Raw genomic sequence first — 26173 nt, 5'->3', positions numbered from 1 at the left:
TACCAAAATTATACTAATCATACCCAAATGCAGTTTTTCAAAGCAAGACATTTAAAAATGAATTATGTTCTGTATCACCGTGATTTCACATACAACTTGAGTCTAATGATCGTCAGCAGAACTGATTCTGAATACATCATAAATAAACTAACCTTACGTAGCGAAGACGACAGACAACTGCTCACTCCGGCCAAGCACATGGAATGTTTAAAATCATATATCCGGTAAATGGCGGGCTTTTTAGCCATTCACAAACAACGTAGCAAAATGTGAAGGAGCCACCATCTTGCATAAAAAATACCTGCATTTGGTATGATAGTATAATTTTGGTAGTAATGACTCTGTCCCTCCTAGTGTGAGGCATTATGTGTAATAATGCCCTCTATACAATATAGATATAATAATTTGTTCAGAAGAAAAAAATTATTTCGGATTCTTTTCTTTTATGAGGTTTTCACGCTAGCTACCTGATAATTTCTTGTTAAGATCCCTTATTAAGAGATTATCCTTAATTGTTAAACTTATATATATATAATATATAAAATGTCTTATTGATGAGTTCATTTCTCTCCCTGAAGAGAAGATTAAATTGTTTTACACCATTTTATTCTTTTGGAATAATATAAGTGTTATCTTCGAAACATGCGTTAAACTCCATATATATATATATATATATATATATATATCCTTTGCAATACCATGAATGCTGAAAGGTACCTCACCATGCTGCAAGATGAAATCTGGCCAATTATCAGTTCTTGGGAGAATATTGAAGATTTGATTTTTATGCAAGATGGTGCTCCTTCACATTTTGCTACTGTTGTTTGTGAATGGCTAAATGCCTACTTCTCTGGGAGATGGATGGGTCGCCGAGGTCCACATGATTGGCCAACCAGAAACCCTGATTTAACACCCTGAGACTTTCTTCCTTGAGTCACTAAGTGCAAGCATAACATTATCCATTTGCACACGTTTCTCATCTACCTCATCTCTATTCTCTGATACACTGCTGAACACTTCATGCCTCTGATCCTCACGTTGTAGGACATTTGCAAATCCCTTACCTTGGACCATTCCTTTTGCTAGGTAAACCTGACACCTTGCTGCCCTTTTGACTACCTGATACAATTCTCTGCTTCCACTGTTTTCCAAGTCTTTCCAGGCCTGTCATTTTGCTTCTATAGTACTATCAACTTCCTTGCTCCACCACCATGTCACCCTTGCTCTAGCTAGGACTCTGCACTAACCACAGATTTCGTCTGTAGCCCTCAGTAAATTGTCCTACAGGAAATTCCAATTGTCCTCTAAGCTATATGCCCCAACTTCTCCTATATACACACACACACACACACATACAGCATGGAAAACAAACATTAAATGATGATGATCATCATGTTGATGATCATGATGATGATGACACATGGGTCTGTTGAGATCTCTTTGAATAAGGGTTTACCAAAGTTTTGTTTGTATTTGTCTAAGATTTTACACAGATAATATCAAACACAAATACCAATTTCTAAAGAAAAATCTTTATATCAATCAATGATACACAAATAACACACATCACACAACATGGAACTTAAAAGAAATATTGTTACTTGTCTTTCTTAGCAGTAAAAATAACAATTATTTGGTCAGCATTTTTGCCAAAAGATATATTGGCAAAATTTTCTTTCAATATTCAGCCTTGCCATTCTTTTTAATCCCATTCTCTGCATTGTATTCTGCAGAGGTGGTCTTTTTTATCTTTTATCATTGATTTGTTTTAGTCATTGGATTGCAGCCATGCTGAGGTACCAACTTCCAGGGTTTAGTCAAACAAATCAACCCCACTCCATATGACCCTTTTTTTAAAAGCCAGAACTTGTTTTATCAGTCTCTTTTGCCAAACCTCTATGTCATCATCATCATCATCATCATCGTTTAACGTCTGTTTTCCGCGCTAGCACGGGTTGGACGGTTCAACCGGGGTCTGGGAAGCCAGGGGCTGCACCAGGCTCCAGTCTGATCTGGCAGAGTTTCTACAGCTGGATGCCCTTCCTAACGCCAACCACTCCGCGAGTGTAGTGGGTGCTTTTTACGTGCACCTGCACAGGTGCCAGGGGGGCCCGGCATCGGCCACGATCGGTTGGAGCTTTTAACGTGTCACCGGCACGGAAGCCAGCCAAGGCGGTGCTGGCAACGGCCACGTTCGGATGGTGCTTTTTATGTGCCACCGGCACAGAAGCCAGTCGAGGCGGCGCTGGCAACGGCCACGTTTGGATGGTGCTTTTTATGTGCCACCGGCACAGGTATCACAACTACTATTTCCATTGATATTTATTTCGATGTTCATGTTCATGTACTTGACTCAACATGTCTCCTCATGGGGATGTAAAACTAACACTAGTCGTCAAGCAATGATGAGGTGAAGGGAGGTGCACAAACACAAAGACACACACACATAATGCACATGCACACACACACACCACACACACACACACACACACACACACTCACACACACACACAAAAATCTATATCCACTGTTTCCATTTGTCATGCAGGCACTCACCCAGTTCACCAGCAATGCCAAAGTCTCGTAGCTTATGACATATCATGCCATTATCTACCTTATCAAACGCCTTTGCAAAGTCAAGGTATATCACGCTGACATCTGAATGATCAAACAGCTGTTTCAAAACCCAGTCATAGGGCTGTAGGAGCTGTGTGAGGCAGCTTCTCCCTGGACGAATGCCATGCTGTGTATTGTTCAGTAGGTCATTTTCTTCTAGGAACATTATCAATTTCTTTTTGATGATTCACTCCATGACTTTCCAAATATGTGAAGTCAGAGAGATTGGCCTGTAGTTTTTGGCCTCTGCTCTGCTTCCACTTTTGTGTGTGTGTGAGTATATAGGAGAAGTTGGGGCATATAATGCCTTCATTTAGCTTTTTAGGAAGCTTGCCCCTTGCAAGGAAACTTTGGAAAAGTATCTGAAGTGGTTTTGCTAAAGCCTTCTTACGTGACTTCAGGAGAACAGCTGGGAAGCCATCAGCTGATTCTGCTATGAGATGCATTGAACTAATATATATGTATATACATATAAGCAAAAATGCTAGTTCTATAATCTCTCTAGTACCTCTTCTGGTGCTGTCAGTACAACATACAATGAATCTTCCCCAAACATCCTAATTGCTTACCTTCCTCATGGCTCCACTTAGGGCCGACTCCCCTCACTATCATGTCATCCTGGAACATATCACATTATGTCTTCCTAGGTCTCTTACTCAGCCTTTTCCCTAGTTGTGATCCCTGTACCAGTGGCACGTAAAAAGCTCCATCCGAATGTGGCCAATGCCAGCACTGCTTTGACTGGCTTCCATGCCAGTGGCACATAAAAAGCACCACCCAATCGTGGTCGATGCCAGCCCCCTCCGGCCCCTGTGCCTGTGGAATGTAAAAAAGCACCCACTACACTCTCGGATTGGTTGGCATTAAGAAGGGCATCCAGCTGTAGAAACATTACCAGATCAGATTGGAGCCTGATGCAGCCACTGGCTTCCCAGACCCCAGTCGAACCGTCCAACCCATGCCAGCATGGAAAAAGGATGTTAAATGATGATGATGATGATATATATATACACACACACATATATATACATATTATATATATATATTACGCACACACACACACACATATGTTCAGACAAACATGTATATTTGTTCATGTATACATGCATACACATATAAATATATATATATACATACATGAATGAATATATTATATAAAATGTGTTAGTGTGCAATTATGCACCAACATATATGTGTATACACATATACACATACACATATATGTGTGTATGTATGTATGTATGTATGTATGTGTATGTGTGTGTGTGTATGTGTGTGTGCTGTGTTGATGGTTTCTCATGTGCAGAGTTCCATGTGTGTGTTTACTGTAGCGTGTCCTGTCTTCGTTAACAAACGGTAGCATAATCTTTGAAGCAGAACAGTTTACAAATGACAATAGACAAAAGAAAACTAAATAAAACAAAAGAAACAGCAACGCAACAAAATACAAAAAAAAAAACCCAACTATAAGAAGAACAGAAAAATCAAGTTAACGAACATTAAAGACAGAAATACATTAAAGACACCAACTCAAGGACTAAATGTAGATTAACGAATAATGGTTAATGGTTGATGATTCATTTATAATGTCAGAGACTTGCATGCAACACAAGACCAGATTTGGCATAGATATTGTTTCTTTTCTTTTTCTTTCCTTGTTTTCAAAGAATTTGTATCTCAATATGTCTCTCTCAAAGATGGCTGATGATACGACATTATTTTTAGCAAGATAACGAAGGATCTTCTCCGATACCAGACAAATATGGAGCCTCTCTATAAGGTGGGAACAACAATGGGACCTCACAGTGTTTTCTTTGTTGTTCCAGTTTGTAGCCAAATGGTTTTGGGTTCAGTCCCACTGTGTAGCACTGGCACCTTGGGCAAGTATCTTCTACTATATATTTCTTCACTACCCACAAGGGGCTAAACATAGAGGGGACAAACAAGGACAGACAAAGGGATTAAGTCGATTATATCAGCCCCAGTGCGAAACTGGTACTTTATTTATCGATCCCGAAAGGATGAAAGGCAAAGTCGACCTCGGCGGAATTTGAACTCAGAACGTAACGACAGACGAAATACCGCTAAGCATTTTGCCCGGCGCGCTAACGTTTATGCCAGCTCGCCGCCTTAATGTGTCTTCTACTATAGCCCTCGACTAACCAATGCCTTGTGTCCCAGGTTTGCTGACATTCTTTGGTTCCCTTGGTCCCCTGATCTGTCCATGCATGATTATTTCATGTGGAGAAACCTCAAGGCACATGTGTATGTGCATAAACCCCATACACTGGGCAATTTGAAGGAAGCTATTCACATGGAAGTCACCCAAATCAACAGAGCAATGCCGGAGAGAGTGGAGACCAACTTCCAAGAACGCCTTCAGAAATGCATCAATGAAAACGGACACCACATGATGGATGTTGTTTTCCACACTTAATTTTGACAAATGCTAATTCAATATGAACTCATTGACATCAGTAAAATTTTCAGCTAAAATTAATGATCTTGCTAATTTTTAAAAAAGGTCTGCCCTCTCTGCCCCAACCTGTGTATATATGTGTGCGTGTGTGTGTGTGTGTGTATTCTTTTATTCTTTTATTTGTTTCAGTAATTTAACTGCGGCCATGCTGGAGCTCTGCCTTTAGGCGAACAGATCGAGCCCATGACTTATTTCTTTGTAAGTCTAGTACTTATTCTATCAGCCCCTTTTGCCGAACCGCTAAGTTAAGGGGACATAAACACACCAACATCAGTTGTTAAACGATGGTGGGTGGTGGGGGAATAAACACAGACACACAAGTACACACACACACACACACACACACACACACACACACACACACGGCTTCTTTCAGTTTCTGTCTACCAAATCCACTCACAGGGCTTTGGTTGGCCTGAGGCTATAGTAGAAGACACCTGCCCAAGGTGCTATGCAGTGGGACTGAACCCGGAACCATGTGGTTGGTAAGCAAGCTACTTACCACACAACCATTCCTATGCCTATAAGCCACATATACACATATTTTATATATTATATCTATATATGTGTATATGTATGTGTGTGTATATGTATATATATAAGTGTGTGTGTATGTATATGTATATGTGTGTGTCATCTTTGTGTTTGTCCCCTGTCATCATTTAACAGTCCAATGTTGGTTTGTTTATGTCCCTGTAACTTAGTTCAGCAAGCAAAAGACACCAATAGAATAAGTGCCACATTTAGGAAAATAAATTAATTAATTAGGTAGTTAATTAATTAAATATTTTATTTATTATTTAACTTAGCAGTTCGGCAAAAGAGACCGATAGAATAAGTACTAGGCTTACAAAGAATGAGTTCTGGGGTCGATTTGCTCGGCTAAAGGCGGTGCTCCAGCATGGCCACAGTCAAATGACTGAAACAAGTAAAAGAGTAAAGAGTAAAAGAGTATTAATAAACACTGAAATATTGCAGTTGCTTTGTTTGATTTCTAGCCTTCAAGACATTGCCTTAGTACGGCTGCAATCCAATGACTGAAATCAGCAAGGATAAAAGCAAAAGTGGGTGGAGGTAAAAGATGAGTTTAAGAATTTCTTTAAGAAAAATTCTAAATATTGGAACAAATAATCAGATTCCAAAAACTGAAGATAACCTAAATGTTGAAGAAAATTTTTTTTTAAATCTGTTCCTGTCAAAGATTCTTCATATATTCTCGGATTAATTTCCTTAGTTGTTAAGCTTCTTATATTTCTTGGAAATATAAAGTTCTTCAGCCTCCTGAAATCCTCTTGTACTCTTGTAGAAAATTACTGTATTCCAGATGAAAACTGTAAATGGTTTTTGAAACAAAAGTTTCAATTTTATACATACTCTACGTAAACAAATGGGCAGATGTAAACACACTAATGCATATATGTACACATGCACAGATGTAATAGACTCACACACACACACACACACCACACACACATATGTATATGTATAAATTTATATATACATACATACATATATATATAGATATATATATATACATACATACATATGTATATATGCACACACACACACATATATATATATACTCACATATATATACATATACATACATACATACATACATACATACATATTATAATACACATACACACACATATACATGCATATATAAGAATGCATATATATACATATTTATAGTGTATGTGTGTAATATAAGTTTTTGTATACATATGTTTACTTATCTACATGTATACAAAGACATACCCGAATTTACATGCAAATACATACACACATACACACAGATATTTATATATCTCTTTATTTGTCCATTATATATATATATATATATATTTATATATACACATGTTTGTGTGTGTGCATGTGTACATGCTTATGGACGTACATGCATAATGCACACATACATATTACACACAGCCAATCTATCTATCTCCCTATATGTGTGTCTGTAGACACACACACACACATATATTATATATTATATAATATACTAGCAGTATCGCCCGGCGTTGCTCGGGTTGTAAGGAAATAATTATATAACCATTTTTAGAGATGTAAAGTATAATAGCCATCTCAATATGGCTAACCACAAAGGGGAGGGTGTTACTGTAGCTTTTTACGTTCTGAGATTTAATAATAAATTTTAGAGAGTTACTTCCTTATATATGTCAAAAATGGATTAAAAATGGGAAAAATGATGGTAATTTTTTTTTAAAATCGTAGACTCATCGTAGACGCGCGCTAATACCCAGACGGTCTCGATATGAATCACGACTATAAGATACCCGGTTTTGGTTAAACTGCACCGCAAAATGTGGGAGTAGTTAGGAATCTAAATCGTAGGAGACAGACACACAACCTCACTTTTATATATAAAGATTTCCTCTATTTACATAATATTGAGGTCTCTTTCTTTCTTTTGTTATCTTACTGTTTTTACCAATATACATATATATATATATATAAATATATAAATAGTTACAGAGATGTACTTGCATAGCAAGTGACTTGATCTGAGATCGTGTGCTGGAACGAAAACAGTTGCAGCGTTGAAGGTGTTTATAAGCCATTTAAGAAACACACAAAAACCGTTAGATTCACTTCAACATTTAAATTAATTTGTCAAAATATTTTCGTCGCTTTGAGACCGCGACCTGTTTAGCACGATATTTTTGTCAGTGAACAGGTCGCGGTCTCAAAGCGACGAAAATATTTTGGCAAATGAAATTTAAATGTTGAAGTGAATGTAACGGTTTTTGTGTGTTTCTTAAATGGCTTACAAACACCTTCCACGCTGCAATATATATATACACACATATATATATATGTATGTATGTATGTATGTGTGTATATGTGTATGCATGTATGTGTGGTGTGTGCGTGTCTGTGCTTGTGATTGTCCTCCACCACTGCTTGACAACGAATGTTGGTTTGTTTACATCCCTGTCACCTAGTGGTTTGACAAAGGAAACAGATAGAATAAGTACAATGCTTACAAAAATAAAACTGGAGTTGATTCATTAAACTACAATTCTTCAAGGCATTGCCCCAGCATGGCCACAGACCAATGGCTGGAAAAAGCAGAAGAATAAAAGAATACATTCTCTGCTTTGGTCTTATGTTCAAGGCATGAGAAGCTTGAGTTTACATGAGAAGGCCTAACAGACCTGGTAGAAACAGCAGCCAAATCTCCCTCAAATCACACCTTACTGTCTTATGTATGTATATATATATGAGCCAATGAGGGGACCTCTACATGGTAGCTAGACCTGGTAGAAATAGCAGCCAAATTCCCCCAAATCACACCTTACTGTCTTATCTATGTATATATGTATGTATGAGCCTATGAGGGAGTGCCCTACATGGCAGCTAGACATGGTAGAAATAGCAGCCAAATCTCCCTCAAATCACACCTTACTGTCTTATCTTTCTGCTACTTATATTCGTTGTAAAAAACTTTCCTGTCACACACTCACGCACACGCACACACACACACACACACACGCGCACCCTCACACACACACACACGCGCGCGCACACACGCACACACACACACACACACACTCACACACACGCACGTAGCTTACAATTTTATTTATATATTTGCGTGTCTATGTGTTGAAAGAGGAAGTGGGAGGCAGAGTGAAAGAATCACTCACTACAGTAAGTAAATTACTTTCATTTTATTCGCTGCCCACTGTGTGTGTGCGTTTGCGTGTGCTGTAAACCAGACTAAGAAAAGCATTTGACACACACACCAGAATGTGAGTTTTCTGTAAATTTTGCTTAATTGGAGTTTAAATTTTAAAAACTGGACCTGGCATGACGCGATGCATTGTACTCTCAAAACTGCTAGGTAAATTGTAATTGAAGAAATCCTATATTGTAGATTTGTATAACTCCCAAAGGGAGGCAGATAAAATCTGCCTTTTTAATAAGAGATATATATAGTTAAAAAGTAAATGATGCTTGTGTACATAAAATAATATTTTCAGGATTAGAGGAAAAAGACAGCAAATGGAAAATATGACATACCTGTATATATATATATATTATATATATATATATATACTTATATATATATAATTTTTAAAAAACGTGTAGTAAATAAACATACAAACATATACTAAATACACAGACAAACGGAAAACACTGAAGGTCACCAACTCCTTTTCAGTTATAGTCCAGAGAGTCAAGCACAATTTCGGCCATTATCGATAATATTGCTTCCACTCTGGAGCCAGTGGCAAGAAACTTGCCGGGAATGGGACCAAAACATAGCAAAATGAGATGGGCTCAAGACAAGACAGTGAATGGACAAGGGACAAAACAGTAAACAGAATAAAGGCTTAGGGCCACGCGGAAACAACAGTTAAAATGATAATAATACATATACAGCAAAAAGGCCTTAGAGCTGCAAGACAAGACCAAAATGGGTAACACGAAGGAGAAATGAGAAACTGTCTTAAAGGACTATAAACACAGTAGGAGTAGAGTGAGGAGCTCAGAAAATCGTAAGAAGTCTGGTCAAAGGCAGTGCGGGAAAGAATGACACAGCCTTAGGCCATCACAGATCACATGATAGTGGGAGGAGGGTAACAAAGAAAGACAGAGAAAGAGAGACAAGGAAAGGAAATTAAAAGAAGTAAGGAGCTCAGAAAATCACGACCAGTCTGGTTGATGGCAATGTAGAAAAAGTGGTCTGATCAATAAGTATCCGGACTCTTGCCATAGTAATGAAGCTAAAGCACGCAGAGTAAAGCTGCTTGACACAGATCAACATCGAACACTGCTGTGCATGTGCACCAAGTTTTACGAGATCAGCAAAGGCATCCTCCTCCTGCAGGACAACGCTCTGGTACACAACTCGCTTGTCACCAGATCAGAAGCGTATGAACTCCTCCCCCATCCCCTCTACTCTCCTGACCTTGCACCCTCTGATTTTCACCTCTTCCCAGCCATGAAATTGTTTTTGAAAGGAAAGCATTTCCCAGATGATGCAGCCTTGATTTCTGAAGTCACGTCGTGGTTGGAGGACCAAGCTGGGGTCTTCTACAAAAACGGTCTCCAGAGCTGCATCAAAGGATGGGAGAAATGCATAACTCTGGGTGGTTCCTATGTAGAAAAAGACTAATAACTGTGCCAAGTTTCGTTGCTCTACTGCTATGGGAAGTGGGTCAGGGGCATTACTTACTGAACGCCCCTCGTAACATTCTAGCTCACTTCTACTGTTTTCAGCAGTGCTTGGAAGGAAGGTGTGTAGCATGTGATCGCCATATTGAGCAGGGAATCTGCATCAAATTTTGCCAAAAACTTGGTCGGAGGCCTATGCAAAGTTCTGCTGCTTGCGGGTCTCCGAGAACGTTTGTCACTATCAACATTTTTCTGCCATCTTGCAAACATCTGAACCACTCGTACACTTGTGTGCAACTCATACACTGCTCTCCATACACTTTCTGCAACTTTGCATAGGTGTCTGAGCAGGTATCGCCATGACAACTCTCTGTCATGGTCAATGCAATGATCACACATTACACACCTCCCTTCCAAGCATTGCTGTAAACAGTGAAAGTGAGCTAGAATGTTAAAACTTAGTGCACATGCTCAGCAGAGCTCAATGTCAATCTGTGCCAAGTGGTTTCACTCTGCATGCTTTAGCTTCGTTACTATGGCAACAGTCCGGATACTTATTGATCAAAACTTATATATATATATATATATATATATATTATATACATACATACATATATATATATATATATATATATATATATATATATATATATATAATATATATATATATATATACATATATATACATATATATTTACACAGACATATAAATATATAGATATATATATTATATGTCTATGGTCGAGTGGGACTCAATCCAAAACTGTGATTGAGAAGCGAATGTATGTGTGTTGTGTGTGCATTTGTGTGCATGCATGCCCACATGTGTGTGTGCAGTAAAATAAGCTTTTTATATGTAGGTAGAAAAGGAAAGAAACTGAAAATGCACTTGGAGTCTTTAAAAATATTTATTTGCATTTATTTAACTGATTTCGCAGTTGCATTATTTTCAGAGGTAGTGTAAGATAGAAGAATAAGGAGCTGTCATATTTGCCTCAATTTTGACAAGAGTTTCAAAATTTGCTATTTTTTATGAATAGATTATGATCTAAATTGACATCACTTGAGGCTCACTTTGGTTGGTTGAAGCCAGTCACAAGGTCAGAAGTTTATGTGACTGTGAAAATGATAATTGCACTGAGAGTCAAGGATGAATCATATCAGAAGAAAATTTACAATTACACATTATGTCCATGCATTGGTCACATGACAGTATGGTCAATAGTTGCTTCAAAAATCCAGGCTGTGTTAATCCAGTGAATGTGTCATGTGACAAAATGAACAACAGATTGTCAGAAGAACTAAAAATAGAGAAATAGCTTTTTTTATTTTGTTTGCAGATGACAGTAATGTCTATGGCTGTTTATATGTTTGTGCATGGGAATATGAACTAGAATAATGTAACATCTCTGTTCAATACGTTGGTTTAGACCGTCCAGGCTGGGTTTATATTTTTTGATAAAAACATTCTCTTTATTTGTCCATATTTATTCTGATCTGAGGTTTTCTCAGGACTAAGGCAAAGTTGGAAGACCAGGAATTTTAATGTTTTTTTTTGTTATACACACACACACACACACACACATTCACACATTCACTCACACACACACACACACACATTTATATATATGATGATGATAATAGGCTTCCACACATTTTCTATCAATTAAATTCACTTACAGGTACTGCTCGGACTGGGGTTATAGCAGAAGACACTTGCCTACTTTGAAATAAGTTTAAATGTTTACATAGTGGAATCTATCTAATACTAGTTTCAAATTTTGGCACAAGGCCAGCAATTTTGGGGAGATAGGATCAATTATATCAATCCCAGTTCTCAGCTGGTGCTTATTTTATTGACCCTGAAAGGATGACATGCAAAGTCAACCTCAGTGGAATTTGTACTCAGAATGTAAAGACAGATGAAATGGTAGTCAGTATTTTGCACAGTAATGATTCTGCCTGCTTGCCACCTCATCTAATACTAGAATCCCATATTTCTTGCCTATGACTATCATGTCAGTTCCTTGGAGTAAGTTTCATTTATCCTATATTATCTTAAGATGGGACTCCTTGTCACACAGCTAAAATGATCCAAGGCTTGTTGGATGAGAATGACATTGAAAAGCTTCCATGGCCAAACCAGTCACCAGATACAAACCCTACTGAATACCTCTGGGATATAATGGACAGGACAATTCATATAAAGAACAAGAAAGCATCTTCAAAGCCAGATCTCTTGAGATTACTGCATGGAACTTGGCAAGAAATTTCTCAAGAGAATATTCATTAGCTGATCAGTAGCATGCCTAATTGGGTCCATGCAATGAAAAGGCAAGGGGCATGTCTACTAAATATTAAATATTCACATTATAACAATTAATAAATAATTTGAATGTATAATTTCAGATTTGAATAAATCTTTAATGATTATAAGGGTGTCTATTCACTTCTGTCGTGTCTGTGTACATTTTATGAATTACATACCAATATATCTGTGTGTGTATGTGTGTGTGTGTGTGTGTGTATAAAACAAAGGATAGATAGGTCTCAATTCATTACAGCCGTTTCTAACGAATTTCTTAAAATGATTAATGAGTACATTATATCATTCTAAAAAACCGCTTTCTTCAGATGAATGCATGAACTCTACTGTTTAGGACCTTTAAGAAATATTTAAAATGCACATATTTTGTGACTAGCAGTATCGCCCGGCGTTGCTCGGGTTTGTAAGGGAAATAACTATAAAGCATTTTTAGAGAGTTATAGCCAAAAAATAGCAAAAAAAATGGAAAAAAAATTATGGTAAATTTTTTTGAGAGTTAAAAAGTCGAGTTGCATCCCCTAGACAGTCTGTGGTTTGTGTTTCTGATTCTCGACCCCATGTCGAATTTATCGATTATTTTCAGAATTGGGGGAACTTTTCAAAACTTTCGCTGCGTTAGTTTTGAATTATGACATTGGGCTATGTGTGTGTCAAGTTTCATCAGAATCGGTTGAAAGCTGTGGTCAGGGTGAGGGTACAACCTGACAGACACACAGACAGACAAACTGCCGTTTATATAGAGAGAGATTCCATCATCAGTGCTGGTCACAGCGTTCAGGATCAATGTTTGTATTTTTTTGTATAGTTGGTGTGTATGCATTTTAATTCTCACCCGACCTGGTGCCTTACCATTTAAACGCCTCATTCACCTGAATCTTAATATGTGTGAGTGTGTGTGTGTGTAACTGCAAGAAAAAATTGTGTGAAAAAAAAAATCAAATAAATTATGAATTATATTAGCCTTAAATCGGTTACCTCCCTTGCATCATTTACCCGTCCGATTTTCTTCCTGACACTAAACAGTAGAAATATTTAGTGCTGTATGGATTACCTCCCTTTGATTTATCTAACCGAGTAAATTCCTTTATGGAAACCTGCTGAAAGTTAGCGAGAAGACCAGGCAAAGACAGCTGTGACTAATCTGGTCACTGCATGTGCCACCCTCAGTGGCACCCACTTCATGGTGATGTAAGAAGGGGATAACCTGATTGCAAACACTGGCCTGGAATGTATCCAGGACCTTGAAGCAGTGATATAATAATAATAATGAAATTATTGTATACAGTGCTCAGGTGCACCACAACTTGTCAGAAAGTGCATATAAAGTACATGCAGTAATGTAGAAATGTCTGGAAAGTGAACAGTGTATGAGTCAGATACATGCTTGTGTGTGTATGGAGGGGAGAAAATCAAGTGTAGTGTTGGCGAATCTCAGAAAGCATGGAAGTCTTGAAGGATGCAGTGCTCCGACAACTAACAACCGATGCCGGCAGTTTGTTCCATGCTTCAGCAACTCTCAGCGTGAAAAAATGTTTCCTGAAGTCATGGGAGCTGTGCTGTTTTCTGTGATGCAGGACCGAGAAGTGTGGCAGGTGGAGGACTTTGTTTGCTGAGTCCTGGGTTGGAACCTGACCATAATAATAATAATAATAAAGAGAAGAAGAGGTGAAGTTAGAGGTAAAAAAACAATACAAACAACAATATGGAACGTAAAGTAGATATTTTCTTTTTATTTGTCGTTAATCATTATTCAGGATACACGTCAGGAGTGTGTCGATGGGAGAGAAGGAGTAAAAAAAAAAATTTTAATTCTTACTTAATTTATGGTTTCACAATTCACAGATAGACTTATTTTGTTTCATGTTAATGCCATCATCCAAGCCTGCCTGAGATGCGTGTGGAATAATAAAAGTGCTCAGTAAATTCTTGTACATTACCCAAGCATTACTGACTCAATGGATTTATGTTGGACAGTTGCTATCAGGTGTAGGGTGGATCTGGTTATTAACTGCTGACTCCATCATGAAGATCATTCCAATGCCATTTGGTGGCCAGGAAAGCCAGGCAGTTCTTCTCTGCCTGGTAGCAATGGTAAGAGATTGCCTGGTGGACAAGACTCAAAGGACAGAAGATAAACACTTTCTTCTCCAGTGAAACCCTCATTGACCTTTTTTTTAAGCTCCATGATGATGATGATGATGATGATGATGATGATGATGATGATGATTTAACTCTTTAGTATTCGAAAGGGGTCATATCCAGCCCAAATACTCTCCCGGTTTTATGTTCAAACTTACACTTACCCTATAATGTCATTGTAAAAATATATAATGACAACATTGGAGTCTCAAAGCAATGAGATAATCCATGATTAATTCTAAGCAATGGGAATAAAATAAGGATTACTTTTGGCAGAATAATCTGAATCCCAAAGGGTTAAAATGGAAGGGGAGGGTAGCAATAGAGGTTCTGGTCCCTAGAAAATTTGTTGAAAGATGCATGGATGTAGCAAAGATGGCTTGAACTTTGGACCTGTAGGATGGGAGAGTGAAGCTTCCCTTTAGTGCCCACAGTGGTAGGGATAATCCACAATAGTGAGATTTCTTGGTTACCCCTGGGTAGTACTTTCCATCTACTGGAGAACCTTCTTGTTAATTGTTATTGTTTTATTGCTTACACGTGTTTATGTAAATCCCCAGTCCTTTGTACATGCATGGTCCTAAATGTTTTTTTTAGCCCTTGTGGCTAATAAACAAATCATTAGAATGCCAGACAAAGCACTTAATGACATTTCTTCTGGTTTTGTATTCTGAGTTCAAATTCCACCAAGGCCAACTTTACTTTTCCTCCTTTCAGGTCAAAATTATAAGTACCAGGTGAGCAACTGGGGTTGATGTAATCAACTAACTCAATCCTACAATACTTTCATGCTTATAGTAGAAATGATTTTTATTATTATTTTTATTATTATTATTATTATATTATTATTATTATTATTATTAGTAGTAGTAGTAGTAGTAGTAGTAGTAGTTTTATTAATATTATTTAAGGTCAGCCAGCAGACGGAATCGTTAGCACTTCAGAGAAAATGCTTAGCAACATTCCTTCCAGCTCTTTACATTGTGAAGTCAGATTCTGTCATGATCGACTTTGCTTTTCATCTTTTTGGGGGGTCAATGTAATCAGCTACTCCTTCCCCCCACCACTGCCCTCAAAATTTCAGCTTTGTGCCTCTAGCAGAAAGGATTATTATCATCATCATCATCATCATTATTATTATTATTATCATTATTATTATTATTATTATTATTATAAGGTGGGTTATTGAAGAATCGGTAGAGCACCAGGATGGTGTGATCAGGATTGCAAGTCGATTGATGATGACGATGAGGAAGCGGGTGGCGAAATGGTATAACCCGCATAAAAGAAGAAAAATGCTGCTGAACTTAAGGAGAAGATGAAACAGATATGCAGAGTAAATTCTTCAACACAGTATATAATAATTCCAATCAGTATTGCAGCAGCTGGAAGTAGAGGAAACAAACATTATTATCACCACCACCACCACCATCATCATCATCATCATATCATCATCATCATCATCATCATCATCATCAATATTATTATTATTATTATTATTATTATTATTATTGAGTGAGAGAGCAGTTCATGCCATCAAAGGGACACTGGGGTAAAATATACGAAGCCCAATATACCCATCATGACTACCCGTCTGATAAGGGTACACCAGGCACATGCATCACAACCATATGTGTGCGACATGGTGATCTCATATCAAGATAAACAGCACATGACCTTGCAGGTGGGGCCCAGTTAGAATTTTCTTCAGGTTGAGTAGCCCATCCCGCTCAAACGGTCCCTTAATAAAGGTTGTTTAAGGATGTTGAAAAAACCACCCATGTTTCCAAAGGTGAATTATTCAATTTTTATTATTATTATTATTATCATTATTATTATTATAAAAGGAGAAAGGGGCTCTCTACCCACCCTTTCAACCAGGCTCCCGTGGCTTTTATGGGCTTTTCCACGTGAGACCTTTCCTTTTTTCGAAACGTCTCCTCTATTGGGAGTTTTATAAATTGTTGAATCTTTTCGTTGTTGTAAAGCTTGTTTACACGGACTTTTTTTTCTTTCGAAAAACGGACAAAACCTTTTGTAACCTTTCGTCCTGTTTTGTCCCTTTATGTTTTCCAATCATGTTTGTCAGCCCTTGTGGCCAATAAAAAGAATTAATTATTATTATTATTATTATATTCACATACACACAATAGATAGGACTGTTGGTGAAGAAAAAACCCTAACATCAAGCTACATCAAGTAACCTTAGATGCCAAGAACCCTCCAAAGTATCCTGGTTGTCCCTAATAACACTGTTTTCTGCAGCTCTACTAAACTGGGATCTATGCCTATTTCCTCTCTTTACTCTTTTACTTGTTTCAGTCATTTGACTGCGGCCATGCTGGAGCACCCGTCTTTAATCGAGCAACTCGACCCCAGAACTTATTCTTTTGTAAGCCCAGTACTTATTCTATCGGTCTCTTTTGCCGAACCACTAAGTAACGGGGACATAAACACACCAGCATCGGTTGTCAAACAATGCTAGGGGGACAAACACAGACACACAGGGCTTCTTTCAGTTTCTGTCTACCAAATCCACACACAAGGCTTTGGTCGGCCCGAGGCTATAGTAGAAGACACTTGCCCAAGGTGCCACGCAGTGGGACTGAACCCGGAACCATGTGGTTGGTAAGCAAGCTACTTACCACACAGCCACTCCTGCGCCTCTGTCCATCTGTTCAAATCTTTAGGGACAGTTCCTAATGCACCTACAACTACTGGGATACATCTTACCCACACTCACCATAGTCTCTGTAATTCAATGGCTACGGCCTGGTACTCTGCTATTTTTTTCTATACCTCACATATTGAATTTTTCATCATCATCATCATTATTATTATTTACTTTTAATCTGCATGTTTGTTACAATCACTTGCTGAGACACACCCAGCATCCTAGGGTGAGTGAAGGGATGAGAGATGTTAGAGAATGTCTGAAAGCTTGGGGAGGAGAAGTGGCAGGGGCAGTAGGGAAATATCTTCATGTAATACAACACAGACATTTGAATTGATAGGGTTGTTTCTAAGGATGTGGGCAGTACTTGTCAGCGCAATCTTTTGGATTTCTCTGAGACATTTGCAGGACACCAGAATCTGCTATGACTACAGTTTTACTTGGATTGATGGCGCTTCTTCTCAAGCACGGTGGTATAATGCCAAAGGTCTCAGCATTCATCATTGCCTCCATGAGGCCCAACACTTAAAAGGAATTTTTCACATGCCACCAGCATCGACCACCTTATCTCTGTGAGGCCCAAAGCTTGAGAGGTGCTCTTTATGTGCCACCAGCATGGGTGCCAGTTATGTGACACCACTTGACTTGATGGGTCTTCTCAAGCACAGTATATTGCCAAAGGTCTCAGTCACTGATCATTGCTTCTGTGAAGCCCAAAGTTTGACGACCATGCTTCACTGCCACGTCTCATGTCTTCCAGGCTCTACCTCTATCACAAGTTTCCTCCACAGTTAGAGATCGGCATGTCCATATGCATCACATGACCATACCAGTACAGTCATCTCTCTTGCACACCACATCTGATGCCTCCTATGCCCAGCTTTTCTCTCAAGATGCTTACACTCTGTCGTACATGCACACACACACACATACGAGGGTGAGTCAAAAAGTAATGCCATTTTGTTTAGGACAAGTATAATTACCAACACAGGAACATGTATCATACATCAAAAGGAAGCTGGTCCTCTGTGCATCGCATCCCTACTTCTCAGCACAGTCACCATTTCTCTCAGTAGCAATATTCCACCTTGGAATGAGAACATGTATCCCAGCCCCATAAAATTTTGTTGACTGTTCTTTGAGCCACTTCTTCACTACAGTTTTCACTTCCTCGTCACTGGAATAATTTAGGGCCTTCAGACTATCATCTCTTTGGCCCCATCAAAGAGGGTTTGAGAGGCAAACATTATTCCAGTGATGAAGAAGTGAAAACTGTAGTGAAGAAGTGGCTCAAAGAACAGTCAACAGAATTTTACGGGGCAGGGATACATGCACAGGGACCAGCTTCCTTTTGATGTATGATACATGTTCCTGTGTTGGTAATTATACCTGTCCTAAACAAAATGGCATTACTTTTTGACTCACGCTCATATATATATATATATATGGCACGTAAAAAGCACCCACTACACTCACGGAGTGGTTGGCGTTAGGAAGGGCATCCAGCTGTAGAAACATTGCCAGATAAGACTGGAGCCTGGTGCAGCCTTCTGGCTTCCCAGATCCCCGGTCGAACCGTCCAACCCATGCTAGCATGGAGAACGGACATTAAACGATGATGATGATGATGATGATGATACAAACACACACATGCACATATACAGATGTAAAGTTGACCGACTTACCTGATATCATGCTTAAACATGGAATCAGTACCTGTTCATGTGGGAAAATAACATTCTTACAAGTACTCAAAATGGAAATAATACAAGTAGCCAGGCCAGTGATCAGTCCAACTACTTCCAGACACTGGAAGATCTGGAAAGACTCTGAAAAAGAGAAAACAACCTTTATATAATAATAGCCAAAATATGGCTGCTTGGTCAGTCAATCAATTGGCTGGCTGGCTGGCTGGCTGGTTGGTTGGTTGGTTGGTTGGTTGGTAGGTAGATTAGTAGGTTGCATATATGTTTACGTCCTGTACCCATATATGCATGTGTATATACATATATATCTCTTCTGCCTTGAGAAGGACATCATGCTCAGAATGGTCAGTGGCAAGAGAGGAAGAGGCCGACCAAGAACCTGCTGGTTTGACACCATCAAAAGTGATGCCGGAATGGACATAGCCAATCTGAAAGAAGCAGCCCAGAATAGAACTGACTGGAGGACACTGATCCATCGAGTATTTGAGACTCGACTTCGACTGAGTGGATAGATAGATATACATATATATATATATATAGGTATGTACATGTATGTATATATATTTCTTTACTGCCCACAAGGGGCTAAACATAGGGGACAAACAAGGACAGACAAAGGGATTAAGTCGATTACATTGACCCCAGTCCGAAACTGGTACTTTATTTATCGACCCCGAAAGGATGAAAGGCAAAGTCGACCTCGGCGGAATTTGAACTCAGAACGTAGCAATAGACGAAATACCACTAAGCATTTCGCCCGGTGTGCTAACGTTTCTGCCAGCTCGCCACCCTATATACATGTATGTATATATGCATGTATATACCTACATATCTGATATATGTATATACACGTGCATATATGGGTACAGGACGTCAAACAACGTGAACAACATGAAAACGAGAACATGAAAAAACAAAAACATGGAAAACGGACTTTTTATGAGCAATGAAAGAAACAAATAGAAAAACGAGACAGGCAACATAAAGAAAATCCCCTTCATCAGCTGTCCCCTGTTTTATCCACTCTGCATTTCGAACGGAGATAAAACAGGGGACAACTGATGAAGGGATTGTTCTTTATGTTGCTTCTCTCCTTTCTCTATTTGTTTCTTTCGTTGTTAAAAAAAAAACTCGTTTTCCATGTTTTTGTTTTCATGTTGTTTACGTTGTTTGACGTCCTGTACCCATATATGCATGTGTATATACATACACATATATACTCTTTTACTCTTTTACTTGTTTCAGTCATTTGACTGCGGCCATGCTGGAGCACCACCTTTAGTCGAGCAAATCGACCCCGGGACATATTCTTTGTAAGCCCAGTACTTATTCTATCGGTCCCTTTTGCCGAACCGCTAAGTGACGGGGACGTAAACACACCAGCATCGGTGGTCAAGCAATGCTAGGGGGACAAACACAAACACACACACACATACATACATATATATATATATATATATATATATATATATATATATATATATATATATATACACATATATACGACAGGCTTCTTTCAGTTTCAGTCTATCAAATCCACTCACAAGGCATTGGTCGGCCCGGGGCTATAGCAGAAGACACTTGCCCAAGATGCCACGCAGTGGGACTGAACCCGGAACCATGTGGTTGGTTAGCAAGCTACTTACCACACAGCCACTATTTATATTATTATATGATCGGACGCAAAGCATCCATTTCCAAGCATATATATATATATATATATATATATATTATATATATATATATATATAATATATATATGCTTTATTTAAAAGCAGCAGAAATTCAACAAAACCTGTTACTCGGAGTTTCACGTTCCCGTTCGTCGGACAGTTTTGTGAAACTCTGAGTAACAGGTTTTGTTGAATTTCTGCTGCTTTTAAATAAAGCATATTACTCTACCCCTGGTATTTGAGTACTCTTTTTTTCCACCTTGTTTCACATTTATGTGTTTACTCCGGTATATATATATATATATATATATATATATATTTAAATTACCATTTATTTTATCATTTTGGATAAGAACCAAGAAACTTGATAAAAACTAACTTAGAATTACTGTATGTATGCCACATATTCTGGTGCCACCTCTAATAGCCAAAGCACACTTCCAAAGTTGCTCATCATAGGACGAATAATGGAAGGGCGCATGGTTTGTATGAGCTGCTAAACATAACAGCCAAATCTCTATCGTATCACACTGTTTTAGTTTTAGACGGAAAGAGGAGGGAAAAAGCAGATAGAGAGAAAAAGAGAGAGGGGGAGAAAGAGAGGTATAGAGAAAGACAGAGAGAGACAGCGAAACATGAAAGAGAGGAAGGAAAGAATGAAAGCACGAAGATAGAGACAGAAGAAAGAAAAGAAGTGAATGGGGGGGGGAGAAAGAAAGATAGAGAGAGAGAGAAAGAGAGTGAAAGGAAGGAAGAAAGAAAGAAAGAAAGATAGAGAGAGAGGAAGAGAGTGAAAGGAAGAAAGAAAGAAAGAAAGATAGAGAGAGAGAGAAAGAGAGTGAAAGGAAGAAAGAAAGAAAGAAAGAAATAGAATGAAAGAAACAAAATAACAAACAAAAACAAGCAAACAGACACTGATACACAAACGAGTCAAGGCTTCGGTCGAAACCTTAGTTGATTCCCCCTTAAAACCACCGACCACCATCACCACCACCATCACCACTAACAACAACAACAACAACACGATCACGAAATGAATGAAACTTCACAACAGAGAGTCTTGTGTATTTGATTCTTCTTACGGTCAACAGCTTCCCGCATTTCACATTCCTCGTAGCAAACTTGCCAAAGACCAAATTTCAAGTTGCCAATTTTATCCCAGTATGGAATCGCAACAGATAGGAAGTGCATTAACACGGCAGCCAGACTTAAAGATACTACTGCCACAGCCACTGTACTCGCCATTATTAGTATTATGATGGTTTGTAATTTTTATTTTTGGTTTATCCTGTTATAGGTCCAAAACTGCACGATCCCTTTGTCTTCGTAGTATCCAAAATGTTTGAGGTTCTGGGTTTCTTTTTCTTTTATGGCCCTCGTGACGAATAAAGAATTATCTTTTAATAATTACACGTTCATTTATAAATCCACAGTTTTGTTTTTCTTCTATACCTGTTCCTTGAGGTCAATGAAGAAAGAATTATATTTGTTTGTCTTTTAATGTTTATGCGGTTTATATTAAAGGAAAAATCCGCAACGGCCCCTTCTCGAAACGTTTTTGATTTTGTTATGTGCTTTTTTTTTTTTTGTTATTTTCTTTTTCTTCAGTCTTGTAGACGACGAAGATATCGATATCCCGAGTTCAAATCCTGCCGAGATTCGATTCAGCCTTTAATCCTTTCGGGGCCGATTAAGTAAGTGCCAGTAGAGCACAGGGATCGATATAATCCGACTTCCCGCTTCGAAATTTACTGGCTTTGAATCAAATTTCGAAAAAAAATTACTTTTGTTGTTGTAGTTGTTATTGTTGTTGTTTTTTTTTCGAATGTTTCTTTCAATCTCTTGAACGCGGTTTCTCTGAATTGTTCGACGTGATTGTGAAACATTTGCGAAGGTTTCCGTTTGTTTATATTTAAATAAATAAAAGTGGCTTCTGTTCAAAAATGAAAAGATCCAATTATTGTCCTGTACCTCACCCCAGGGAGAGAGAAATAACGAATGTGTATGTGTGTGTGCATGTACATACATACGTACATACATACATGCATACACACACACAAACATACATACATGCATACATGCATGCATGCATACACACACATACATACTCACCACGGCAATTCCATTGTAATCGTATTTCTCCATGCACACGTACACACACAGATTTGGCAGACGAAAGGGGATAAAAACAACTCTGAATACATTATTATTTTTAATCGGCAGAAATTACTAAATGACCCAAAGGCCGAGAGTTGCGTGCATGGCGTGAGTGAACGCGCGCGTGTGTGTGTATCTCTATCTCTCTCTCTCTATATATATATATATAAAAGGCAGTTTGTCTGTCAGGTTATACCCTCGCCCTGACCACGGCTTTCAACCGATTCTGATGAAACTTGACACACACACACATAGCCCAATGTCAAAATTCAAAACTAACGCAGCGAAAATTTTGAAAAGTTCCCCCAGTTCTGGAAAAAATCGATAAATTCTACATGGGGTCGAGAATCTAAGCTTATCATATGCAACACATTTTCCGTTGTAGTTTTCGCAACTTGCAATCGATTTTCACCAAACTCATGGTGAAGCTTAATGTTACCCTAAGGAACTTAATTCTGACGTTAGTTTTCCATGCAATACCTTACCATCAGAAAAAAATCGATAAATTCATGCCATTTTGGGAAATTGCATTCAAATTCAAGATGACATATTTTCGACAATATCTTTAACAAATTGGCAGGAATTTTTTTTGAAATTCACAGCAAGCATCATGTCTGCTCCAAGGAGCTATATGGCCCTTTTGATTCCAATAGGATACATTATTACTGGAAAAAATCGGTTAATTACATCATATGTAGCAAACATAGCAAACCGATTTTTCTATGATATTTTTTGAAAGTACACATAGATTTTCCCTACACCGATGTTGGACATCAAGTTTGCATTAAATGTCAAACTAACGACCTTTTGTCAATGCAGTTAACAAGTATTGAGAGAAATCGACAAAACCATATCACTTTGAGACCGACCATGCGAACCCTACAAAACCGACTTTTGTTAAATATTTGGCGGATTTCAGGCGATTTAGTCGATTTTTGCCGCTTTTATCATAAAGGTTACTAGAAATGGCATGTTTTCCTTTTACTTCAAATCCGAGCAATGTTGGGCTGTAGATGCATTTGCGGTTGTGTGCGCATGTGCATGCGTGTCCTTGACATGATGATTGCAGCTCTTCCCATTGGCTCCCCAAACGGTGAACAATGCTCTCAATTAAACACCCTTTGGCCAATGATATTGTGTTGAACACTGGTTAAATCCTTTATTTGGAACTAAATTTTAATCAGAATCAATGAAACAAGTATGTATTGAGTCAAAGAGTTAATGTAATTACCGACTCCCTTAAAATTGCTGCTTTGTGCCAAAATTTGAAACCATTATTATCTCAGAGATGTCTTTACCTTGCAAATGAATTTTTCTGAGACTGTGTATTGAAACTTACACAATTGCTGTGCGAAAGGCAAGTAGAAGTCATTTAAAAATATGAAAGTTTTGGCATCAAATAATAAATATTGAAGTGTTAATAGTTTTTGCTCTTTGTTTTCCTTTTTTTTTTTAATACTAATATGTGTTTTCCACATTGCAATAGTATTATTATTGAGTGAGAGAGCAGTTCATGCCATCAAAGTGACACTGGGGTAAAGAACCACCCATGTTTCCAGAGGTGAATTATTCAAACCCCAAAGAATCCTTCTCAACACATGGCTATGATGCTCCCCCACTACTTCTGCTTGTGATCAGAGATGCACATATCGTCAGCCACTAAGGGACATGCTCAACTGGTTAAGGTCAAACAACTGACAGCAAATCTGTGGTATTGAGCTGAATATTTGCTGTAGCCCATCTTTTATACCAAGACAAAACAATGTACATGATAACATTCCAATCATTAAGATCAGAAGCCATGAGAGCCACTGCCTGGTACTGCATCAAGGCAATTATTATTATTATTATTATTATTATTATTATTATTGTTGTTGTTATTTTATGTTTGACTTTTGCTTTGCATTTGTACAAGTTGGCTCCAAGTCTCACCCAGAAACCTCAAGAGACAACAAGTTAGAAGTTCATGTTAATGTTATGCCTATGGTGCCATATATTTAGTTTTGTGCATAGTGTTGTTCTAGAAAATGTTTAAGAAACCATAAGAAAATTTAATATTATTCAACATTTGGTAGCTTCAGGCAAATGTCTACTGCAGTGCCTGCTACACCCCCCATGATGCTGGGGTGTGTGCAGCATTGAGTTCTTTTTCTGGTGTTCAGGGAGTACAAACTCTTCCCCATATTGTGTTGCATTAGTTTGTTTTGTTATAGGGTCTGGTTGCAGTTTTTCATTGTATTAGTGTTTGTATTGTGTATCATGTATGTAATGCAAGTTGTGTTCTTCTGTTGAGTATGCAGCCTGCTGGTGGTTGTTTATTTTATTGCATATTTGCTATATAGAATGTGTTTTGTGTTTGTAGATTGTTTGGTTCGGACTATATTATTGAATTGATAGCGTCACATGCAGGATGTGGGCTGTTCACAGCAGGGCTATTTTTTGGATTATGTGTAAAGTTGAGGGTCCAGGTATAGCTTTTACATTTTTGTTCATATGTTTTTTTATGATGCCCAATGCTCCAATTATTATTGATATTGTTTTCACTTTCATGCCTCACATCTTGAATACTTCAATTCCAAGGTCTTTGTACTTTGACAATTTCTCCACTTCTTTTTGGGGAAATATTTTGGTCAGAAAGGACTGCAATGTCTATCAGTAAACAGATGTTTGCTTTTCCAATCCTTGATTATTATACCTGAGTGATTAGCTTTTATTTCTTTGTTTCAACAGGTATATCTGTTATATCCTTACATTGTTGGATTGTTATAACACCCACTTCAGTATACAGCATACTTAGTAAAACCAGTAAAGACACGACTATCTCTGATCCCCTACTACCTACTCTCATACTTCACGTAGTTCTCTTCACCTATAGTGATTAGGCTATTCCATTCGTCATGTGGGAGGGGCGTACTCTTATTACTAATTTCCTACATCTCCCCTTTTAAGTTTTTCTTGCAAAGGGTCATTTTATTTAGCAATAATTTTTTTATTCACCCCACCTCCCTTTTTTGAGTTTTTATTTTTTTCATACAGTTTAATATTTTTTGCACTTGGCATCTATTTTCAGGAACACTGTATGTTTTCTTTTCCTCCCACTTGTACACCTGGGTTCAATCACCTGCAGTGGCATTGGTACTTGTAACACATCATACAACCATTTCATTGGTTCCCCCAACTTCTTGGGTTCGCTCTCCACAAATCTTTTTTACAGTTGGTCCCTGTGTCTCTTTTGTATGCCTTTTCTACTTTTTA

General features: G+C 38.1%; 1 protein-coding gene across 1 annotated transcript; it reads right to left on the bottom strand.

Moving 5' to 3' along the window:
• Nucleotides 1-15744: 15744 nt before the first annotated feature.
• LOC118767412 lies at nt 15745-22345 on the bottom strand. Its single transcript, XM_036511972.1, has 3 exons — nt 21844-22345; nt 19068-19211; nt 15745-16093 (listed from the first exon to the last, which is right to left on the bottom strand). The coding sequence occupies exons 1-3, from the start codon at nt 22004-22006 to the stop codon at nt 15927-15929; spliced, it is 474 nt and encodes a 157-aa protein (XP_036367865.1). The 5' UTR covers nt 22007-22345; the 3' UTR covers nt 15745-15926.
• Between the last annotated feature and the right edge of the window lie 3828 nt (nt 22346-26173).

The sequence above is a fragment of the Octopus sinensis genome, linkage group LG21, assembly GCF_006345805.1.
Source record: "Octopus sinensis linkage group LG21, ASM634580v1, whole genome shotgun sequence".
In the NCBI taxonomy this organism is placed as follows: domain Eukaryota; kingdom Metazoa; phylum Mollusca; class Cephalopoda; order Octopoda; family Octopodidae; genus Octopus; species Octopus sinensis.
The sequence above is the reverse complement of the archived record's forward strand: the minus strand, read 5'-3'. Positions and strand labels throughout refer to the sequence as shown.

What these genes read in the sequence shown, in the direction of transcription:
- LOC118767412 (XM_036511972.1), bottom strand. Translation starts at nt 22,006, where the DNA reads ATGGCGAGTACAGTGGCTGTGGCAGTAGTATCTTTAAGTCTGGCTGCC. An exon ending in AATGCGGGAAGCTGTTGACC is followed by an intron (nt 19,212 to 21,843) that starts GTAAGAAGAATC and finishes TCTCTTTTTCAG; the next exon opens with AGTCTTTCCAGATCTTCCAG. An exon ending in ATGTTTAAGCATGATATCAG is followed by an intron (nt 16,094 to 19,067) that starts GTAAGTCGGTCA and finishes CTCTACTTCCAG; the next exon opens with CTGCTGCAATACTGATTGGA.